General features: G+C 45.6%; 2 protein-coding genes across 12 annotated transcripts in view; one reads left to right on the forward strand and one right to left on the reverse strand.

The window, feature by feature from the left end:
• The window catches only part of KDM2B (lysine demethylase 2B), a 117,935-nt gene that overhangs the window by 57,760 nt on the left and 38,115 nt on the right, over positions 1-22,060 (reverse strand). For 6 of the 11 annotated variants that reach the window (XM_082065876.1, XM_082065877.1, XM_082065879.1 and 3 more), the window contains 4 exons: positions 21,717-21,823; positions 10,438-10,531; positions 9,410-9,563; positions 73-188 (listed from right to left, as the gene is read on the reverse strand). In XM_082065876.1, the coding sequence (XP_081922002.1) occupies positions 73-188; positions 9,410-9,563; positions 10,438-10,531; positions 21,717-21,823 (471 nt within the window). Of the gene's footprint in view, positions 1-72; positions 189-9,409; positions 9,564-10,437; positions 10,532-12,658; positions 12,765-13,792; positions 13,880-14,431; positions 14,446-21,716; positions 21,824-22,060 lie in introns of those variants that run through there. The other 5 variants (XM_082065873.1, XM_082065881.1, XM_082065874.1 and 2 more) reach the window with 5 other exon arrangements.
• Positions 19,631-20,674, forward strand: LOC309446481 (lysophosphatidic acid receptor 2-like; the record flags this gene model as incomplete). Its single annotated transcript, XM_082066287.1, has 1 exon — positions 19,631-20,674. The coding sequence occupies exon 1, from the start codon at positions 19,640-19,642 to the stop codon at positions 20,672-20,674; it is 1,035 nt and encodes a 344-aa protein (XP_081922413.1). The 5' UTR covers positions 19,631-19,639.

The following is a 22,060-nucleotide window of genomic DNA, read 5'->3' on the forward strand; positions in this document are numbered from 1 at the left end:
TATGAGAGAGAGACTATGACAGATCATAGTCACAAAGAATGTTCAGTTAAAAAGAGAATCAAGTGTCCTTACCCTTGTTCTGTCCTCAATTTCATAGATGCGAAGCTGCATGGGAACATTAAAGCTATGCAGGATATTTCCACCAAACACCAGAGAATCTACTGGAGTATAAACCGCATGTATCCACCCTAGAGAGGGAAAGCAAAGAACTGAGAATGCCTCATGATACACAGTGTTACAAAGCAATTTATAATCAAATTTTAACAACCCCGTGAACCCCATTCCGCAGGGGATGAGAGGCTCAGCAGTGACAGGATAACTGGTATGCTCATAGCCACACTTTTCAGACCAGTCATAGCAGAAGAACGGTATCTTATGATGCACAGTCTTACAACCCTCTATAAATTCGGTTCTTCTATTTATTCACAGAACAGTTACAGTGTTTACTGAGAACACACAAGCTTGTGACTCAACCACATCCATGACTAAGAAGTAAATTCAGTCTGTTCAATGCACTTGGCTCTCTCTGCAGGTCCTGTCAGGGTGTGGGCTGGGGGGCTGGCCTGACTCACAGCAAACTTCTTCCACACCAGCACCAGAGCACCCCATCTTCACATGGCAACAATTCCACATTATCACCCGCCCTCCTTCAGAGGTGAAAGTTTCACATCCTATTATTGACTTCCTGAAGCAACTGAAAAAATCTTTCTCACTGCAAGGCCTAAGTTAAGGGATTTAACATTCCTAATACAGGAGCTGATGAGACTGTTCTGACCCACTCCTTGCAAGGGACTGAATTCATTTCACAGGCTCCAAAGCAAGGAAAGAATTTTCTATCACAACAAAAATCCAGGCACAGCAATTCAGGCAGCCACACACCATCTCCTCTGCTTCTGCGCTGTTTGCTCGATGCACCAGCAGCTGAAGGACTGGCTGCGCAAGGCTGTAGCCTCTGATCTCTGCAGCGAAAAAGGAATTGATCCTGCTAATGATCTGGGACCCATAGAGACCTGACACTTTTTTTTTTTTTTTTTCTTCTTTTTTAATGAAAAGCATTACGATTTATAAACCAGCAGACTGCAAAGCAACATGGGGGGCGGTCAATTTTTTCCTAACTGTGCAGTACCTTTCACTGAAGCTGTGGCAGGTTTCCTTCACCATCAGCGAGGGAGCAGGAAAACGCTATTCAGCCTGAAGGCTTCTCCAGCTCGCAGCCACGTATGTTCTCCTCCACAACAACCTTTAGACCATGAAGGCCTGCAAAGCTGTACCTGAGAAGTCCTGAGAAGCCCCACAGCACTAGAATTTTCTCCCTGGGAACGCAAGCTCATCACTCCAGATGTATGTTTTGGAATTTCAGAATCGCTGAGGTTGGAAGGCACCTCTGGAGGTGCCCAGGCCCACCTGCAGCCAGCTGAACCATGTCCAGGTGGCTTCTCCGTATCTCCTGGGACAGTGACTCCACAATCTCCCTGGGCAACCTGTTGCAGTGCTCAGTCAAGTTACAGGTCTGATTCCACATGAAAAATGTGAGACATATAAAAAAGCATGTGGCTGACAGCTCCAGTATTATTGCATCCTTCCTGCTCCAGTTAGTATAATTTCAATTACAGCGTTGCTCACAATGATCCAGTCCATTTATCACTTCCAAATCAAGAACAAGCAACTAGAGAGGATTATCTTTTTCATGGAAGGGTAGTGTAAGAACTACATACATCAACACCATAAAAACTCTCCACAGTTGAAGTAGTTCACCACCTCACCTGAAATACAGTCTATACTAAGAGGAAAATACTGGAAAAATAAACGATCCTCCTGATCCTGGTCTTTGGGAAGGACAAAAAGAAGCAAAGTCAAGGAAGTCGGGGCTATTGCTTCCGCCAGGTAACCAACGATTGACGTGGCTGGGGGAAAGAACAGAAACCACAAGCTGAAGCAAATCTGTTGCTGGGTCCTCAGAGCAACTCATTGCACAGGTGCTGAAACACAGAGTCAATCTGCGTGACAGTTCAGCTCAATTGGCAGCTTTAGAGATGAACAAACTGAAGCTGGAAAAAGTGAAACGACTTGTTCACAGCCACACAAGTGAGCGGTGGCAGGAGACAGGTGAGTTATTGGCAGAACTTGATGAGTCCCCAGCGCTGCCTCCCGCCACAGTTCTCTCAGCACAGTCAATGTACAAACATGCTGGAGTCAGCAGATACAAGTTACTTTCATGGAATCATCAACATAATCCTAAATGCAATTTGTTATCAAATATTTACAGCTTCAGTAAAATGAGTAACTGAGCTGAAATCTGAGAGGTAGAAGGGAGATATCCTCTATTTTCTAAAAAAAATGTGAAAGAATCTATCACTGGCCTGAGCCAATGCTCCAGCAAATGGTGTCCCGGGCATGACAAAATCTCAACAGAAAGATTAATGAACACGAATATAGTTTCAATCCTGCATTGTTGAAGAGCTGGTAGAGGTGCAAACTGAAAGTCTTCCATAAAGTATCTGAGACAACCTCTGGTTCTGCAGATTATGTATTTAATTCTCTACTCACATTTATAATCCACGTCTAAAACTTATCTTACAAACAATTAGTACCTTCAGCTCCTAACTTCTAACTTCAGCTCCTAACTAACTAAACACTAGGTCCTTCAAGATGCACATATTTCTAACAAGAAGACTGAAAATACTGCTTTTTATGACACAGTTCTCAATAACAAAACCCAGTAATAACAAAGCACTAAAATCCATCAGGGTAGTGAAAATAAAAATAAACCAGAGACCAAATAAACAACAGAGAGTCATTAAATGTAAAGTCTTTGGACATAAGGGTCCTACCGCTACCCAGTGCGGGGGGTGGGATGATTTCCAGGCACCGCTCAGACGGGGAAGGATGATGCCCGTGAGCACCATCCCCTGCCTGCTGAGCGGCGCTGAGCTGAGCACGCAGCTAAACCTGGGAATTCCCAGATCTCCAGCAGATCATGTGCAGGATCCAGCTCTGGGCTCAGCCCTGTCAGAGGCATCACCTGCTCACCAGCGAGATTTTGGCCGCTCAGCCGCAGAGTGTTTTTCAGTCACGCTGCATCCCAAAATAGTTTTGACTTGCCTGAGGAAAGTACATGCAATACTGAATCTGCAGCGACACACGCACCAAGAGGTGTATTCCGGAGATGTAGGACACTATGGGCAAGATTAGACAAAAAAGATGGAGAATTGACAAGGTAGAAAACCAGAGGAAGACTGGCACAGACGCTACAAAGCAAAAAAATCAAAAGCTCCTGTTCTAGTATTAACAAAGCTGTGTACAGAGAAAAACTGAAGAGGCCAGTGCCAGAAAAGTAGAAGTAGGAGGAAAGAGAGATGAGTAGAAAACAGCAGTTTCCACGAGGGTAATATTTTGTGGAAACAAGCGCTGAGAACAGATAAGCTTGGATGGCACATTCAATTCATTCCCACAGCTTAGATACAAGCACGACTCAGAAATAAACTGAGGAGGACGAATGTTCATTGTGACCATTTGCAAACAAGAATACCCATCTTTTAAGCTTCCCAATTACAAGGATTTTTGACAAGGAAGACAGAGCTCCAGACCAGGAGCACGCTGACCATGCGTGTAAAAAAAAAGGACAGCCGAGGAGATAGCTTTAGCACCATCTGCACCGATACAACCCACCATCTCACCTTCAGCTACGCTGTTGCTTGTCACCAGAGGGATTGACAGGTCTGGCGACACGTACAGTGACACGACTCTATGCTGGACAGCCTGTCGTGTCTACTCAGGTACATCTGCATCTTCCAGCTCAGCAACTCCTGTTCACACACACCCTGGTACTACTGCACAACCCTCCAAGTTCCATGGGTTAGTGCAAGACAGGAGGTAACATCTGTCCCCTCCGTAATACTCTCCAAAAGTGTCACATTCTCAAAAAAACGGGAAAGCAACACAGGATAAAATGCCACAGATTTAATTTTATCCCTAATACTAAAAAAAGCACTGGAGTAATATCGGAACAAACGGATTAAGGGTTGAAAAAGTCAGAAGGCAACGGAATGAGATGCTGTTCATTTTTGGCTGAAGGACACAAACAAAAGCACCTGCAAAACATTATCTAAGGCTACAATTAGATCTTACAGATGAAAGACGTGCACCGTGCGGCTTCGAGGATTAGTCACGAATTAGAAAACTCTTCCTCGTGGGTGAGCAGCTTCAAACCTGTGCTGAGCGCGGCACCGAGGGAGCAGCAGCTGCTCCGGCCCCGGCCATCAGCTCCGGCCCCAGCACAAACCTCAGCCCCTGCACCGGCTCGGCTGGATGGGAACAGGGAGTCTGGGGGCACAGACACCACACAGTCACCTTCACAACCCCCACTTCACTCAACAAGAACACTGTCCATTTATGGTCATTTTCTGAACTCAATCTTTTTGATTTCAGTTCTTGGTGACTAATGAGTGCTTTTACCTACCCAAAACAAACTTAGTGTATGAGGCCAAGCCAATGTTGAGGCGGAATTCTATTCAGGAAGCTCAGAAATACCCGCAGCTGATCTACAGTTATCCTAAGATACACTTGAATATTTAGATGTTATCATCTCTAGTAAATCAAGTAGGTAAAATTAACAGTAACAGAAGATTTTCTGAACAGTTAAAACAAAGATATGATCTCATTATCTTTTGAATTTTATAAAACAAGCATTATTAAACGCTGCAAACTTATTAGAAGGTTTCAGGGGCCTGCAAATTCCTACTGTATCTTCAAGGACGCAATCATCCATCTGAGAACAATGAAAAAGAATATTAACTTATAAAGCTACGGGGCAAACAGACTACAAGCTCCAAGACAAACCCATGGTGCATCTGTTTCCATTAGTAATTAAACAGGTATTTTGCTTTGTGACACAGAAGACACACATTTTTTTCCTCCAATTCTACAGCAAGCTGGGGTGAAAAAGATGAAATATCTGTATCTCAAAAATGCAAAGTGACTAAGGAGATCACCTTACAGTGGGCACTGCCAGCAAATGAGGCATTATTTCTCTCATCTCAGAAGAAGAATGATTGTGTCATAATACAGCAACTCTCAATCTTGCATCATTTGATAAGAATTAGGCAGAGCACTGCAGAGCAACAGCACCAAAAATCCAGCATCATGCTGTCACCTTCTACCTGAAACCAGACACACGAGGCACAAATCCTCCTTTCTGATCCTCTCCACTGATCTCTGTCGCTTGGTCCCCAAAGGTTCCAGGCAAGGAGCTTCCATTAATGTCAGTGGCAGCTTCCAAAATGGGAAAAGGGAACAGCAACCAAAAATAGCCAGGCAGCTACGCAGCCCTAGCACAACTCCCTGCAAAAAATGTACCGGTCAGACTTCAGCAGCCTGTCATTCTCCTTGATATAAAGGCTATTTGCTGCCTTCTGGCCCCATTACATAATAATTCATCAAATCCTGACTGGTATAGCAGGGGTGACCTAAGACCCCTCCCACTCACAGTAGGCAGGATCCTACTGATAACCACTGATACAGTACCTGAAGCACTTGGAATCCTTGCAAATAGCTGCCTCGAGTCTAGCACAGAACATGCCTTTCCGTCTACTGTCCTTCCCAAAAACATTCATCTAAAAAACCCATTATTTTTGCATTTGACTGGACAGAAGAACTTTGGAGCACTCTCGTGTTACCATAATAATCACCACAGACCAGAGAGAATATTTTGTTAGACTGTGGCTCATTCTTCATCTCTCAAGAAATCCAGAGTTGTAATAGCACATTTTGATGTTAAAGGGCCCAAAGTGCATTATAAAGAAGATAAGAAAACCAGAGCAAAACAAACAGCTTACTCCTCAGTGGAACATTGCCAACTCCAAGGTGAAACCCAACTGTTATGAAATAGCACACAGCACTACTGAGAAGCTGAAGAGGAGCTAAAAAGGAACATCGTGTCCATTTGCCATCTCCTCCCAAAACCAGAATGTTTGCAAACTTTCTTAGACCAGTCACACTGCAAAGCCTGGCGACTGCCTTGGAGGTCGGCAAAACCCGTCTTCATAAAAAGAAGAAAATCCGAGTCTATCCACATTCTGGCACACTACATTATCAGTAACAATCCAGAACTGGCTTGAGTTCGTCTTTTCAAGACATGTAATGATCATACTCTTACTTTACAATATTAACAGAGACAAATACTGCAAGACAAATTTTCCACAGGAGACTACCAGCTGGCCTGCTTTTATATGTCCCAATTTTGCATGTGCAAATGCTCTTAAATTTCAAGTGTAAGTGTCTACACCAAACATACATAAGCACGCACGAAATAAAAAGGTCAAAGCAAACAGGTTTAACTATTTCAAACTACTGCAAGATCTTGTTTGCAGGGGACAAGAGAGAAGGAGGAGGACAACATCCATGTCAGAGTTCTACCACTTACAAGCAAACTGACATATTCAGCAAGACTAGAAGACTCCAAAGAGCAAGCAGATTGACAGAGGATGAATATTTCATTTTGTGTATGCTTAGATTTGAGCTCAGGTTTAGGTACCAACAGTAAAGTTTAGAAGTACACTCCGTAACACCAGCACCAACACATCCTCCCTGCAAGTCCTCACCGGACACACACCATGTACCGAAGGAAGCACAAATAATACTGGGCAAGCTCTAGATCTGCATGTGACTGATAGAATTTCTTTGTTTCCCTACTGAGACAATAACTGAGCTCTGAGATTATGTTTTTCTTCTTCCAGATCATCACAGCTTATACCTGAAAAGAGAAGCAAACTTTATAAAGAACTTCCCTTCTGTTTGGCAGGTCGGTCAGATCCGCAGCATCCACTGTCCAGTACACCAAAGTAAGATGTATTAACTTGACCACATTTCATCCGTGTTCAACACCTAACCATATGAAGGATTTAACATTGCTCATGGCAACATACACAGTGCAAACACCCAGAGCATTCTTTACCAATGTCTTCTGTTCCATCCTGGGGAAAAAAACAGTCAGATTTCTACAGGAAAAAAAAGATCCGCTGACACTGGTAGTGACTATAGCTTCCTCCCCTCTTGAACCTTCAGCCGTTTTACATCTTGAATCTACATCTGGCCATAAACCTCAGCGTGGCACAATGTGGTATATTTCTCAATCACCAATTATGCTGACATCAGTTTAGACAATAACGTTAGAAGGAAAGGCCAGGTTCCTAGTTGATTTCATCGCTTCACCACAGAGTTTACCAGAGTTGATCACCCTTGACTCATCAGTGGAAATCAGCAAAGTGGGAGGTGAGAGCTTGTAACGGTGAGAAGTCCTGTGGAGCCACCAGGAGCACAGCTTGGCTCCTACACAGCGTCCCGCCAAATCCCAGCTTAACTTCCCCCACCCTGTGCTTAGGAGGGACTTCGAAAATGCTGCAAGATGCATTTTGTCCCATAACAACTCATGATGCTGACAATACTTGGCTCCATTTCTCCTTGACGCCACAGCTGTGGTTGTGCCTCTCGGTGCTTTGCAGGGTTCGGAGCACAGGTAGAAATTAACTGGTTTAAACCTAATCCTGAAAGGATGATGGCAGTGATGGAGAGGAAAATACCTTGTGGCCCTGTTGAGCACGATGATTATGTCTTCTGTAAGAATAATTCCCATTCTCGTTCAAGTGGTTTGCAGTTTCAGGGATTTACTGCATCTACTGCTGATCCTAGATCCTCAGAGTAACCATCCATCTCCCCCAAGCCTATGATCTCCCTCCCTCACATGTCCTGTTATGGTCTCCTCTTACTACTTCATCCTTACACCACTTTGGTACAACAACATTTCTAGGACCACCTCCAAAAATGACTTGAAAACAGGAGCAGAGCAGGATATTTACTGGAAAAAGTTCCTTTGCTGAAGTGTTCTCCATTCACAGCCCAGCTGAGCACCAGCAGTATCGCTCTGCACTTTCTCTGACCACACCTGCAATTAAAAGGTATTTTCCTTGTGGATGAGATGAGGATGGTCAAGACATTCTCAGGCTCAACTGCAAGTATGGGACACGCTGTTTTTACAGGCACCTGTTATCAGAACCTAAACAGTATGAACACTTACAAAGTACATAAAAAACACATTCAAACATTAACTAATGGGATAGGCACGCAAACCAGTGCAAAGAGGTCGTAGGAACTGACCTGTTTTACACAGCTAAGCTCAATTCAGTGACCTGGAACAGCCTTTAATTAGGCATTTCCATGCTCTTAAAATAAACATAGAAATAATGCCCTTTCACATAAATAAGAGATTTGCAAATAAGTTTCCAAACAAAATACAGCAGAACAAAACCTCTCGAATCCATGAGGTACTTAAGGAGAAATTACTCATGTATGCCTTTCAAATATGGCATGGTCCCTAAAAGGTCTGAGGTATTGGCATTTCTACACTCTGGGCTTTCCTAAGAAAACAGAAACGACAGTCGAAAACCACATTTGGAATTACTCCACTTCAGCCACCACGTTACAGTTGTGTGCTGTACAAGCTCCCACAACTCCCTGTATCCCAACTGCCAAGCGTGACTAAACTAACACACAGAAAGTCTCATTCGTAGGAGGCTGCTCACAGAGGAACGAAGGTAAACGCGAAGATGCAGTAACGGGATCTAAGCAAACAGCACAGGCACACTCCAACACCCAGCTCAAACAGTAACTGCACATTTTGACCTGTTTCAAGGGAAGACCTAATTCCTTCAACGGATTAACTCCTCCACCTTCAAAGTCATTGTGCCTGGCACCTCCCAAGCTGATTCTTACCAAAGACTTACAAATGTGCAAATCTGTGGCCTTCAGGTGATACTACCAATGCTCCCTAGTTGGCAACAACATCGCTGCTGTCTTCACATGCATTTGCTCTGTCTCCAGGATTAAAAAATAATAATCCTATCTCCACAGAGTAATTCCAGAGTTGAAGAACCACCAGCCTGTCTTTCTGTCACATAGAAAGGCTACCTATATTTATTTCCCTGGTAAGATTCACTAGGCAGAGGCAACACATTATGTATTATAATCAAATTTATGGTCCCATAATAGTCAAAGAGAGAAAAGCCCAATATAATCTTAAAGGAGTTGTGTTATTGATTGCAGCATCCTTAATCCAATATAGGCAGGAGCAGAAAGGGCTGAAGCCACCAGCCTTCAATGCAACTATTTGGTCCCAGAGACCCAAGTCCTGACTCCATTTCCCCAGTGCAGCATCACTGATCACTGCACACACTTCCTCACACAACATTTTTCACCATTTTAGAGAAAATTAAGTGCATTCAGTCCCAAGCCCTTCTTTCACCACAGCAAACAGAGAGGTCAATACCAGGTTTAAACACAAAGGACTGTTTCACAGAGAACTGTTAGTCAAGCACAATCCCAGTGATTCCAAACCCAGTCAGTTAACAAGCGATACCTGAAGGAATGAAGAACGTATAGCCTTGTTTCAGCTCAATTCTTTGGCATCGCTCCACCCTGTCTCCCAGAAAAATATCACTTTGCTTTCCTGAGAGAACCCATTCTTCATAAAGTTCTAGGTTCTGCAGAGTAGGCGGAATCAGCCAGAAGATCTAAAAATAAAGCCAAGATTTAACTATTACCAACAGTCAACAAAAAATAAATAGCTGAGAAATTCCAGCAAGGCGGTCATGTGTTGGACAAATGAATGTGTAACACCGAGTCTGCTTTTGGCATAAAACAGATCCTCCAGGTGTGGGACACAGAGGCACAGGTCAGACAGCAGCAGCAATTAGTCCATGTGCTGGAAGTGGCAGATAACCAACAGTTGTCACCTCTCTTCCATGAAACATCTTGCTCAGAAGATGCCCGCACAGTTTACTCCCAGTTCAAACCAGTGCGTTTGTACAGTACAACTTCATTGGAGTGTACAGAGGAGCAGCCTCTGTACCACGGACTCGTTCAAGCTGCTGCACTGATTTCAGTTCCCACTGTTGACACTAGAATTGCGAAAAGCAACCTCAAACAGCGGAGCTGTGAATGTAGCTGTATTTTTTAACGCTTCTGTATCCTGTAGCATTTCAGTTCAGGCGTAGTGTGCATGTGGAACATGGAATCTCAAAAAGGAAACAGAAGCTTTAGCTACAGGAGACTCATGAGGGCACCCTGACCCAACAAGGGTACACATAGACACACGCTGCAGGATGATACTTCTAATCCATGCAGCAAAAACAAGCCTAAAAGCACCACCAACAGCAAATAACACATCTGATATTTCAAATAAAACACTGTTTGTTTCATAAAGATGAAGTGTCCTAGTTCAGCAAACTCCCTGTACATCAACAAATCCAGCTGAAATAGACTGATCATTGACTAGACCCTCCCACCCCCAAAAAAAAAGAAGAGAAATAAAAGATAAATAAAAGAAAACAACCCCTCCCCTCCGTAAGAGGTACATAGAAATAAAAACAAACAAGGTTTACCTACCTTCCCCCCACGAAAAACGTGATACCACACTGACGTGCCACCAAAATCAATATGAAAATCAGTGAAGCATCCTTTCACACTCATCAAACAGTACCTGTGAGCAGAGGGAAGGACAAAAATTAATCAGCCTGAAACAGTATTTTTCACATCTGAATTTGCAGAAGTCGACTGCATGTGCGGTACTGTCTCCACCAATTAAGTTTCTGCATTTATATTACTGAGATTTGTTTCATGAAGCAACTATAACTATTTTCTTGCTGAAAAATGCAGAATTCCACATTGAGTTTGCTATTCATACAACTGCAGCCAAAGCTTTCCGAGCTAATGAATGGAAAAACATTAAAAGTTCTGTTGTTCAGAAATATTTCTTCTGCCCCTGCCAGCCCCCAGGGTGATCTGCTCAGTGCTCCCATCACCGCTTGAGAGACACAACCTTCATCAAAAGTGGGACGCAAATTGCTTCAAAGAGCAAAGTTTTGAAAAATCTAATTTGCTTATAAACCCTCCTGAATGTTCTTTACCTACTTGCCATCTTTGCAAGGACTGGGAGACAGAAACCTCATTTGGCAAATTAACTCCTTTCTGTTCACATTTCTAGGCATTTCTGCATCAAAATACATAAAGGAACCAGCTGGTAGCATCTCTAAGTATCAAATTCACTATTTTTTATGCCGTCTTGATTCCGGTTTTCACAGCAGTTGAAAGTCGGCAGCGCTGGAAGGAGATACAAGAGCTTTCATGTCGCTGCATGAATCTCCAGCCTCCAGCCACCATCTGTAACTAATGGCCGAATTACAGCCGCCCTCCTCACTGTAGCACCTTTGCAAACGCAGGAAACACACACCACTTAACCCACTAACCTCTTTTCCTTGTTCCGGTCTCCGTTTCATGGCTTTTTTTTTTTTAGCCCCCCCTTTCTTTTTTTTTTTTTTTTGTTAAAGGGGGATTACGCAAACAGCACCAGAACGGGATTTGTTAAAGAAAAAAAGAAGGAAAAAAAAGAAAAAGAAAAAAGAAAAAAGGTTTCATTTAACTGTGTCTTTTTCTCATCACATTCAGGTAGGGAGAATCTCGGCAGTATGCAGACGGCGTGCAAAAGTCCCTCTAGATGATAGGCTGGAAAGGACCTGACCATGTGTGTGCAGAAGGCTGGCAAATCAGAGCCACTATAGGTATATAAGAGCCCGCTGCCTAGCAACCACATCCCGACCCGAGCTGACAGAACCAGACGCAATGCTGTCATGAACACAGTCAATTTGCGGGCTTCAAAAAAGGTCCTGGGCCTTCATCTCACAATTAAAACCTCTCCTTGTGCAACTCCTCGCCTCTCCTCTTGCCCACTCTGGAATTTTGTTTAATTCTTTTCTTTTTCAGCCTTGGGAAGCAGGAAAGGAGCTTTTTGCTGCCCCTGGGGTATTTCAGATGCTTCAAAAAAAAAAATCACAGCTCGCCAAGAAGCTGTCTAGACTCTCGATATGCTCCATTTCAAAATACGAGTCCTGCCCTCCCAAATACATTTTGGTTTTAATTTCTCCTTTTATGTTTTCTCCACCAAGATGTTGGTGATTACAAGTCAGATAGAATTTAAAAACAACAACAAAAAAAGAAGCCCCGAAAGGAAGTTGCCTTTCTTCCAGCCAAACTGCAAAAAGTCACAGGTTGAATAACTGCTCATGAAACAACAACAAAAAAAAGGAAATTCTCAGTTTGTGGTCAGTATTAGAGGTTCATATTGTTTTAAAGTAAAAAAATCAAATCCTGATGGAATCGATTAATTTTCCAAAAGGTTGGATGTAAAATACACCATACTAACAAAAATTTCCTAAGACAGTGCTACCAACAATCACCCGTTCATATGAAGACATTCTGAAAGAGCACAAACGGCCTAAGTGTTAGCCAGCTTATTTATTCCTCAGTAGCCAATAATCTAAACTTGAAGATGTCAATCTGTTTATATTCAGAGAGGAAATAACAGAATTGAATCCTGTGTCAAATCCAAGTGCTTAAAATTTAGTTTTGGGAGAAAACATTAAGGCAGAGATAACTGTGAACACACAACTCTTTTTTTTTCCTTCTCTTTCTCCATTTTCCCCTCTGTTTTCTTGAAACTCCTCTAAACGCAACAATTTCCATTCCAATAAAGGTGGGTTTAGTGAAAGAGCTACATATGGTGATTAATAAAAACCTACAAAGTGTTTGGGGAAAAAAACCAAAAACAAACCAGTTTTTCTTTCCATCCACAAACGAGCCATTCCATATTTAATTTCTGCTGTTAATCCTACAAGGCTGCTTTTGTCCAACCCAAAGAGCCACGGGAAAGGCTGAGGAGCCTGAAAAGCGATGTTCCGCCATACAGCGAGCTCGGCTGTCGCCAGCGCCGGGCACAATGCCTTTGCATTGACCTCTGCAGCTCCTCTGCGATGCACAGCGCTCACACGGGCCCAGCGCAGCTCATCACACAGCACCCAGCTCCAGCCATGGCGAGCGGCTTCTCCGCACTAACAGCTGCTCACCTGGGGAAACACTCAACTTTTCAGGTTTTCCCATAACAACAAAGCCATAACGCAGCATCCACGCTGAAAGAAATCTAGAAAGTACATCCCAGTGCATGCCCTGGTCACAGGTTTCTCTGCCTCCAGCGCTCTGGGCCAGGGCAGGTAGAGCAGGTTATGGGAACACAAGCCCAAATTGGGCACAGGGAGACAAGCTGACCAGGGGTACACCTGAAAAAACAGGCAACACAAAATGTGCCCCAACTTGAATTTTTTCCACAACTGCTACCACATCCAAACCTTGCATATTCCACTTTACCTCCCTGCAGAGCCTCAGTCGGGGTTTTAAAACATGCAGCTGCTTGTAATCTGGTGTGGGGGAGCTTCCCTTCCCCACTGAAGAGTTTGGTTTACGCTCTCCACAAGCCTGAAATTGTTCTAGTGAATGTATTGTTATTTTGGAGGAAGGATTTGTGGCATGGGGAAAAGGAGAACTTTCCCCCCCAAAACATGGAGAAATTTGTTAAGAGAAATGATGCGAAGGAACATGGAGTAACCTGCAAACTCACAGGGAACAACAAACACAGGCATCTCCAAAGAAGAGATGACACAAACGAAGCCGAACCACTAAGCAAACACGCAGAGCTGGGAAGGCAGAAACACCGCGGAGCCAGCGCGCATCCCACGCTCCCCGGCAAACCCACAATGCGCTCGCCACGCAGAGCCGCAAACCCGCAAGCAAACGGAGGAACAAAAGACAGCGACGGCCACGGCGGGACGCGGACGCGCGGGGTCAGGCAGCGGCTCCACGGCCACGCACGGAGCCCGGGGAGACGCGCGAGCACCCGCAGAGGCGGCGTTACCCTGGGCTCGGCTCCTCGTCCCCCGCAATAGGCACCGCGCACCATCCGGCTCTATTCCCTCTGGCATTGCGAGGGCTCCCCTGCCACTGAGCTCAGCCCATAAACCACTCCCAAACCCCAGCAGAGCCTTCTGTTTTTTGTTCGGGCCAATGAGGAAAGTATAGCTCACTCTTCCTTCCTCCCAGGAGCAGCGCCGGCTGGTTGAAATCCCTAAGCCTGAAACCGAATACCACAAACCCATGAACCAACTGCAAGTGCCCGAGCGGGGAGAAGGCGCAGGCCCCGCTCTCCGCTCTCCCCCGGGCAGGAGCGCTGCGCCCCGGCCTGGGGCTGCGAGGCCCCCCGGCCCTCGCCGCACGGTGCCGGGGAGCGGGAAACAATAGCTACCTTGGGGCGACTCCTCACGCTAACGGCCCGACCCGCACCGAGCAACACTCCCACACTGGGGCCCTGGGAATGAAGAGCCACAAATTACCCCTCAAGACAAAAGAAACCATTGTCACCCGAGAGACACCGGGCCAGGCCCGGCCGCCCCACCCCCACAGCGGGGTCTCCGCGGGGAGGGACCGGCCCCCGCGCTTCTCCTCAGGGAGGGACCGGCCCCCGCGCTTCTCCTCAGGAAGGGCCCGCAGCACCCACCTCCCGCTGCCGCCTCTGCCAGGGACGGGCCCTGCAGAGCCCAGGGCGGGATGGGCGCCCGTGGCCCCCCCAGGACCAGCCCTCGCCAGCAGCTTGGCCACAGGCCGCCTGCACCGAGCCCCGTTCCCGCCTGAGGCGCGGGGCAGCCCGGCTGTGGTAACGGGGCTGAAGTACAAGCAAACCACCACCTACCAAGACCGAATAGTAACTGATCATTAAACGCGGTGTGTGCACCAGCACTTCAAAAGCACATGAAAGAGCCGGTTACTGCCCTTGGGGGGGGTTACGATCTGAGCCAGTCAGACAAAAACAACACCTGAGATAAGGAAAGGCCCATTTTCTTCTCTGCACCTCAGGCTGCATCGGAGATTTCACGAAGCGACCACAATTTACACTCACAGATCACGCTGAAATTACACTCAGATCACACTGAAATTACACTCAGAGATGACACTGAAATTACACTCTCAGATCACGCTAGGGCCAAAGTGGGACCACTTTCCCAGCCTTGCCCGGGTCCCATCGAGGGGAACACCCAGCCCCGCTGTGCACGGATCCGTTCACACCTGAGCGCGACGCTGCCACGCGTGGGGACTTCACAAGGAAAGTGTGAATTGCTTTCCCGCCACCAGATTTTGGCACGAACAGCCCACGCAGAGGAGCAGCAGAACTGCGCCCCGCTACCATCTCAACCACATACCAACCTGGTTCCTGCGGTGTACGTCCAGCTAGCGCCAGGACGGTTACCTTTGGACTTCAAGAATGAAGAGGCCCGTCGTTTGGCTTTTTCTGTTCTTAAATTGGAAGCTTTAATTTCTGAGATGGCACCCTCTGCCGCAAGGAAATGAACCGAGCTGCCAACTCACAGCAAGCCAGGCCCGCCTGCTCTGAACGTATCGGTGAGAAGACGACTCGTTTCTCCATCCTTGCGACATGGCACCATGAACAATTTTAAGCGTCAGTGCTTATTTCAGTTACACGTGTGATGCTGCAAGCCATCCAAGCTCTACACAAAGGAGGATTTGAGACTAACACACTAAGTTGAAGACATTAATTTTTATGCACTTTGCTAGTTTGGAAAGTTTTAATGGGAACTTGTGCTTATCGGTTTAATTTTCTTCTACGTATTTATAGAGCGGTTTTGTATCACAAGCAATTCGCAAATGACATACAAAGCGCATACGAGTATCCCACATGCATAAAACAGCACTAGGTTGTGTCGCGGGACCTGTGAGCTCCCTCAATTCAAAGGGCAATCTCGTCTCCAGAGGCACACCCTCAGCTTCTAATTAGACCACAGCTCAGCAGAGCATTTTAGCATCTGTTTAAATCCACCCCTACTTAGTAAAGGAATGAATAGAAAGGAATGGATGGCTGAATAACAGCCTGGAGAGGGAGAACAGGGCTGAGTACATGGGAACCCAGCAGCACCCTTTTGTGAACAGGTAGATGTTTCACACAAGATACCCCCTCCTTAATTGAACAATAACAGCAATATAAAGACCTATTATAACAGTACTTACATATTTTAAGTAATAGGAAGAATTTTGGAAGTGAAAAGGGTGTTGCAGTGACTGAGGCTTTTCATTTGTTCCATAACTTTAGCAAGTTCTTAGAAATACCTGTTACTATTTCTATGATTCTACAGTAGCTATTTCACTGCCACTGTTTTGCAAGGCTATGAACACAAAACCTAATAAACAGAGAGGACAATAATTTCAGCAGGGCTATCTGTTTCAATAAATGAGAAATCAAACTATTACTTTTTTTTGATTGATTCAGACTCAGCTGTATACAGTTTGCTTCAGTGCCTGTTAAATTTAAACAGAGAACTAAATCTGAGCTTGTTCTGAGCTACCTGGAAACAGCTATGGTGCCCCATGGCAAAAGGAAGCAGTTCTAAGCACAGTTCAGTTTCCTTTTATCACAATTTCCTAACCTCAGCATCCACAGACATCTGAGGCGATACAAGAAATTCTGCCCCAAAAGCCGATGTTTAACAGCCCTGCCGTTTCCTCCTGCCCTGGCTCTCGCTCCATGATCTCACTGCTATGTTTTTTCCACGCTTCTGCACTGCCCTTCAGTTGGCACAAGCATTTATGCAGCCATGTGGTGGTTTGGCCTGAAAAGTAACCAATTTTTCTTTATTTCCGAGTTGATTTTCAGCCAGACCAGTTGCCAGTCCCGTTTACTCTGCAGCTGCACAGCGGCGTGCTCAAGCAATGAGCATGGGACAATGTGGGCATGGGACTGTTTTTTCAGGAGTAATGCCAACTTATATCAGTTTGGAGTTTGTCACAGCACAATCTCAGCTAGCCATACTGCTTAAGAGGTAGTACTTGGAACACTCTATGTATTTTGCACATAAACCGTTTCCCCATCTCTAAGCCCTCTAAGGCTATTAGGTAAGCAGTCATTTACTTACAGAGCAAAATAACCTCATTACCCAGAATTTTTCCAAAAAGTTAGTGGTGCAAGCCCAAGTGAAAGCCAGGGCGGTCTCCAGCGCGCAAAGTGCTCCTGGTAACCGAAGCAGCGCAGCAGATGGAGCGTTCTCTAACTCCACTCCCAGCACGGAACTTGACGTGCAGGAGCCAAGACAGACATTTGTGTCTGGTAATGCCATCTGTGTCTGCAAAACCGCAACGCTTTCGCTGGAGTGCTTTTTGTTTGTAGGGAACACGTTAATGGTGGGTATCGCGTACTGCAAACTTGTAGTATTATGAGAATGTTAAGCAGAAGAATGAAATAAAACAATCTGATTTCTGAGCAACAACAGTAATTAATAAAGCATATTTACATTGACGATTCACATAAAAGAATGGGCAGCATGAGACAAGTGACAGCACTGACATTTAGCTCCACAATTGAACACGATCTATTTAATAAGGGCTCATACCCTTTGGGTGCTCACGGCAATAGCTGGAACCAGTGTCTATACAGGAAAGGGTCAATCTCCATTTCCAGAGATGGAGAAAGGTAATCTCTTGGGTAGCTCATATTTAAACTGGACAAGTTCATGGAAGAGAAATCTCTCGAGAGTCCCCTAAGCACAAGGAAACCACTTCCACCTCAGGATAGTCCCTGCCTGAACGGCAGACAGTGGAAGTTCAGAAGATAATTTTAAGGGGCAGCATCATTTTATACTCAAACTGTTCTTACACTCCTCCCAAAGCACCTGTGACAGCAGCCAGGTTACTGAGCACCACAGATCTTTGTCCTGCTCCAGCAAAACTTCTCTTGTGCTCCCTAACGATGTTTGTTATTACTTTTATCCATCTTGCTGCTTCAGTCTGATGAGGGTTTTGTGCCAACAGTGCTGCAAATCAGCTTTCTCTAGTCTTTCTTCTAAATGATGCTCACTAGCAACATCCTCACCCTCACTGCTCCAGCCACATCACCCTCGCCTTTAACTCTCACACAGGGTAACTCCTTTTCCCCACATCAAACTCTGTTGTCACACTTCAAGCGCTTACAGTCTTTCACTGTTTAGCTTCCCTCTACCTATCACATCTACTAGTTTAATCAAGCTGTCAACCTCCACCTTCACTTTGCCAGTGACAGCAACCTCAGTGGCTCTGTGTGTGCTTCTCCGGCAGGCATCTCCTCCCTTTCTACCAGGCCATCCCCCACACATGGGAAAAGCTCCATGTCAAAATCTGTTGAATTGCTACTTCTCTAAAATCCTTCTTTGAAACCTACCATCTGGCATTTCATGATGCAAGTAGTGAACTGCAAGAATATACTCTGCTTTTTCTGCTAAATTCTGTTAGTCATGTTGCTACTTTATCCTTTAAGCCACCCCTGCCTTGCGCTTTGTTTACTTGCTACATTTTTTTCAGCATCTGGAGTGTGCCAGCTCTACGCAGGGGACCACTTTATTTCTTACCTTCTACAGTCTATGAATATTGAAGCCCTAGATCATGATCCAGTTTCTTAGCTCTAGAATATTGTAAGTGTTGTTTAGTAGATTAACTGCTTGGGAAGCAAGTTGCCTGGGTTCTGTTTTCTGCCCTGCCACTGGCTTATTGGGTGACCTTAGGCAAGTCACTGAAGACATTTCCAAATGCATATGCCAAATGTGGCACTCCTGTCCATATGTAGCAGTTCCGAACCTTGAAAGAATCTGAACCCAACCTACTGAAGGACTTTGAGTACACTGTGTGAACTGTATGACACATCTGTATCTGTGCAGTGACTTCTTTGGGAAGCACTTTTGGAGAATTTACTATGTAAGGTCAGTCTGCCATTTTCAAAACTGAAAAATAAAAATGCAGTTTTCAAAGGGATTTGATTAAAGATTCTATTCAGCAAACTGTAGATTATGTTTCAATTAAAAGTACTGTGGCAGTTGCACATTCCTCTGAGATCTGAGCCTTCAAAGAGACAGCTGATGGCTCTTTAGCACCTTTTGTGCCCCACTGTGCCTGTCCCCACATACACAGCTCAGGTGGTACCAAGGTGCTGATGGTCACATCTTCCCCTTCCCCGGGTCAGGGTGACTTGACCTCCATCAGCCGGCAGGACAGGACGGGTGGGACCCTCGGTCAATTGATGGGGTCCTTAATGAGACCCTGAGTCAACTGACAGGGTCGTTAGCAGAGGAGGTGCCCAGAGAAGCTGCAAAGCTTCTGGGCCATATCGTAATGCCCACAGCCAGATCTGACCAGACTATAAAACAGGGTTCCTGCTGAAAGCCCCCTTTGGAGTGGTCTTCTCAGATCAGTGGGGCTGTGAACTGGAGCTCTCTCCTTAGCCTGGAACTCTGTCTAATGAGACTTCCTGGGATTGAAAGTGCCTCACCTCCTCATTTGGGTGAGTGGTAATTTACTGGATATATCCTTGAGTGAGTCCTTGCCTAATCCAGGTGAGTTATTATTTCCTGTGGGTACCCTGGATTCAGAGGGCTCTGGTTTGTTTCTTGTGAGTGTATGCATGTACGCTGTGGATCCTCATTATTCTTATTTTGCTGTACCCCAATAATCTCCTCAACTGATATCCAAACCTGTATTTTATGTTGTCGGAGTGCTAACTAATTGTATAAACCCTGTTTCTGGTCAGTTTATTGGCTGCACTTCTCCGGCCAGAATAAAGCCTGTTTTGGAACTTGTTGTCAGCTTAAAACTGACTTTGGGTTGCCTCCGTGACATTTAAATTGGCATAGTCGGCAGGATGTCAGAAATGGAGGAACATGGGAGGACAGCAGCGATGAAGCACTGTTTCTACAATGAGACCGTGGGCTTCTTCTACAACAACAGCCGCAAAGAACTGACCACATACTGGAGGACGACAGACGTGCTGGTGGTGGCCCTGGGTCTGACGGTGAGTGTCATCGTGCTCCTCGCCAACCTGCTGGTCATCACTGCCATTATCATCAACCGGCGCTTCCACTACCCCATCTACTACCTGCTGGGGAACCTGGCTGCCGCCGATCTCTTCACCGGCATCGCTTACATGTTCCTCATGTTCCACACGGGGCCCCGGACCGCTGAGCTCTCCCTCAAGACCTGGTTCATCCGGCAGAGCTTGCTGGACACCAGCCTGACAGCATCCGTGGTGAACCTGCTGGCCATCGCCGTTGAGAGGCATCAGACTGTTTTCACCATGCAGTTACACAGCAAAATGTCCAACCAGCGCGTGATGATCCTCATCTTCTGCATCTGGGTCACGGCTCTGCTCCTGGGGCTCATCCCCTCCTATGGCTGGCACTGTATCTGTGCCCTGGACAAGTGCTCCAGCATGGCCCCGCTCTACAGCAGGAGCTACCTGACCTTCTGGGCCATCTCCAACCTCGTCATCTTCCTCATCATGGTGGTCGTGTACACGCACATCTTCATCTACGTCAAGAGGAAGATGACGCGCATGTCCAAGCACACCAGCTTCCACTCTGACTATAAGGAGACCATGATCAGCCTTCTCAAGACGGTCACTATCATCCTAAGTGCTTTTGTCATCTGCTGGACCCCAGGACAAGTCGTGCTCCTCCTGGATGGCCTGGACTGCAAGAGCTGCAACGTTCTAGCAGTGGAGAAATATGTCCTGTTGCTGGCAGAAATCAACTCCCTGATAAATGCCATCGTCTACTCTTACAGGGACAATGAGATGCGCAGCACCTTCCAGAGGATCCTCTGCTTCATGTGTTACAGGAATTCCAAATACACCCCTGCAGTGGTGAAGTTGAACACCATGGACCACAGGACACCTTCTCAGAATGGGCACTTCACTGTGGATTCCTCCATTTAGCTCTTAATTGAGTGGAAGAGCGGAGAAGAGTGACCTGCTTCTGAAGCAGGGACTCCTTTGCTGTGCTGAAGTAGAAATATTTCTAGAGATACTTGTCGTCAGGAAAGGACAAGATGCTTTTAAGGATGGAGCGGTATTTAGGATGAAAGCTGATCACCCAAATCAGGCCTTGGCCTGGCATATCAGACAGGGCAAGGCCCTCTGGAGTACCTGGCAAGTACGTTGGGCCATTAAACCCTTCTCATGGAAAGAAATACATCCTGGTGGGTATAGAGGTGGTAGCAGGACTATCAATGGCCACAGCTGTCAGCGTTGCTACTGGAGACCAAACAGTGCGAGCGCTGTGTGAGCGGTTTAGCATTCTACCCACCCCGAGAACATCCAAAGTGATAATGGCACGTATTTTCTAGCTGCCGTGGTTCAGTATTGGGCTAAGGGGGGAGGTATTAAGTGGGTGTTTCATACACCATACTACCCCTAAGCCAATGGGATCATGGAACGGACGAATGGTTTGATTAAAAAACATGCAGACGTCTCGCGACACAGTTGGGACACATGGTTGGCACAAGCTGTCCTCATCATTAATAACCACTGGGGGAGCTATGGAACCCGTATTTTACGTTGTCAGAGTGCTAACTAATTGTATGTACCCTGTTTCTGGTCAGTTTATTGGCTGCACTTCTCCAGCCAGAATAAAGTCTGTTTTGGAACTTGTTGTCCACCTAAAACTGACTTTGGGTTGCCTGCATGACAAGTATTCAAAATAAAATATGTTGAGAACTTTTAAAATTAAGATTTAGAACAGAATATTTATCTCTTAAAGATCCTAACCACAGTCTTTAAGAACAGTCATACATTCATAAAGTTCTCATATACAAAACTGTTCTCCTTAAGAGCTGGTACAGTCCATCAGTAGGTATTACATGGCTCAAGCAGGTCACTGAAACATAAATAAACTATTATTTCCTCTCCTGCCAGCTTTGGGGTTTAAAAAGAATCAAGGAGGCCAAGAACAGCTTTTTAAAGACTTAAACATACTTACTTTTTCACTTTGGGGTATTTCATCTCTGAAATAGCATTGGTAGCATCCGTCTGTCTCTCCTTCAAATGCTGTGGCCACATGTTGTCCACCCAGTCGACTAAGTCCACCTGAAAGCCCCACCACAATCCACAGTTAATCACTGAATACATGGCAGGATATCCTCCTGTTGGCCCAGCCTCTGACAATGACAGCAGGAAGTGCTCACAAACGGCAAGAATCTTGCTGGTCAACAAGGAAAGTCCTATGGACCCAACTTGTTCAGGTGCAGCACTTCATTGCCACAACTCAGCCCCTCACAGCCCAGAGCAAAGAGAGTTTTGCAGCTGATTTAACTGGGTGCAAAT

The sequence above is a fragment of the Streptopelia decaocto genome, assembly GCF_964273445.1.
Source record: "Streptopelia decaocto genome assembly, chromosome: 15".
NCBI classification, from domain to species: Eukaryota; Metazoa; Chordata; class Aves; order Columbiformes; family Columbidae; genus Streptopelia; species Streptopelia decaocto.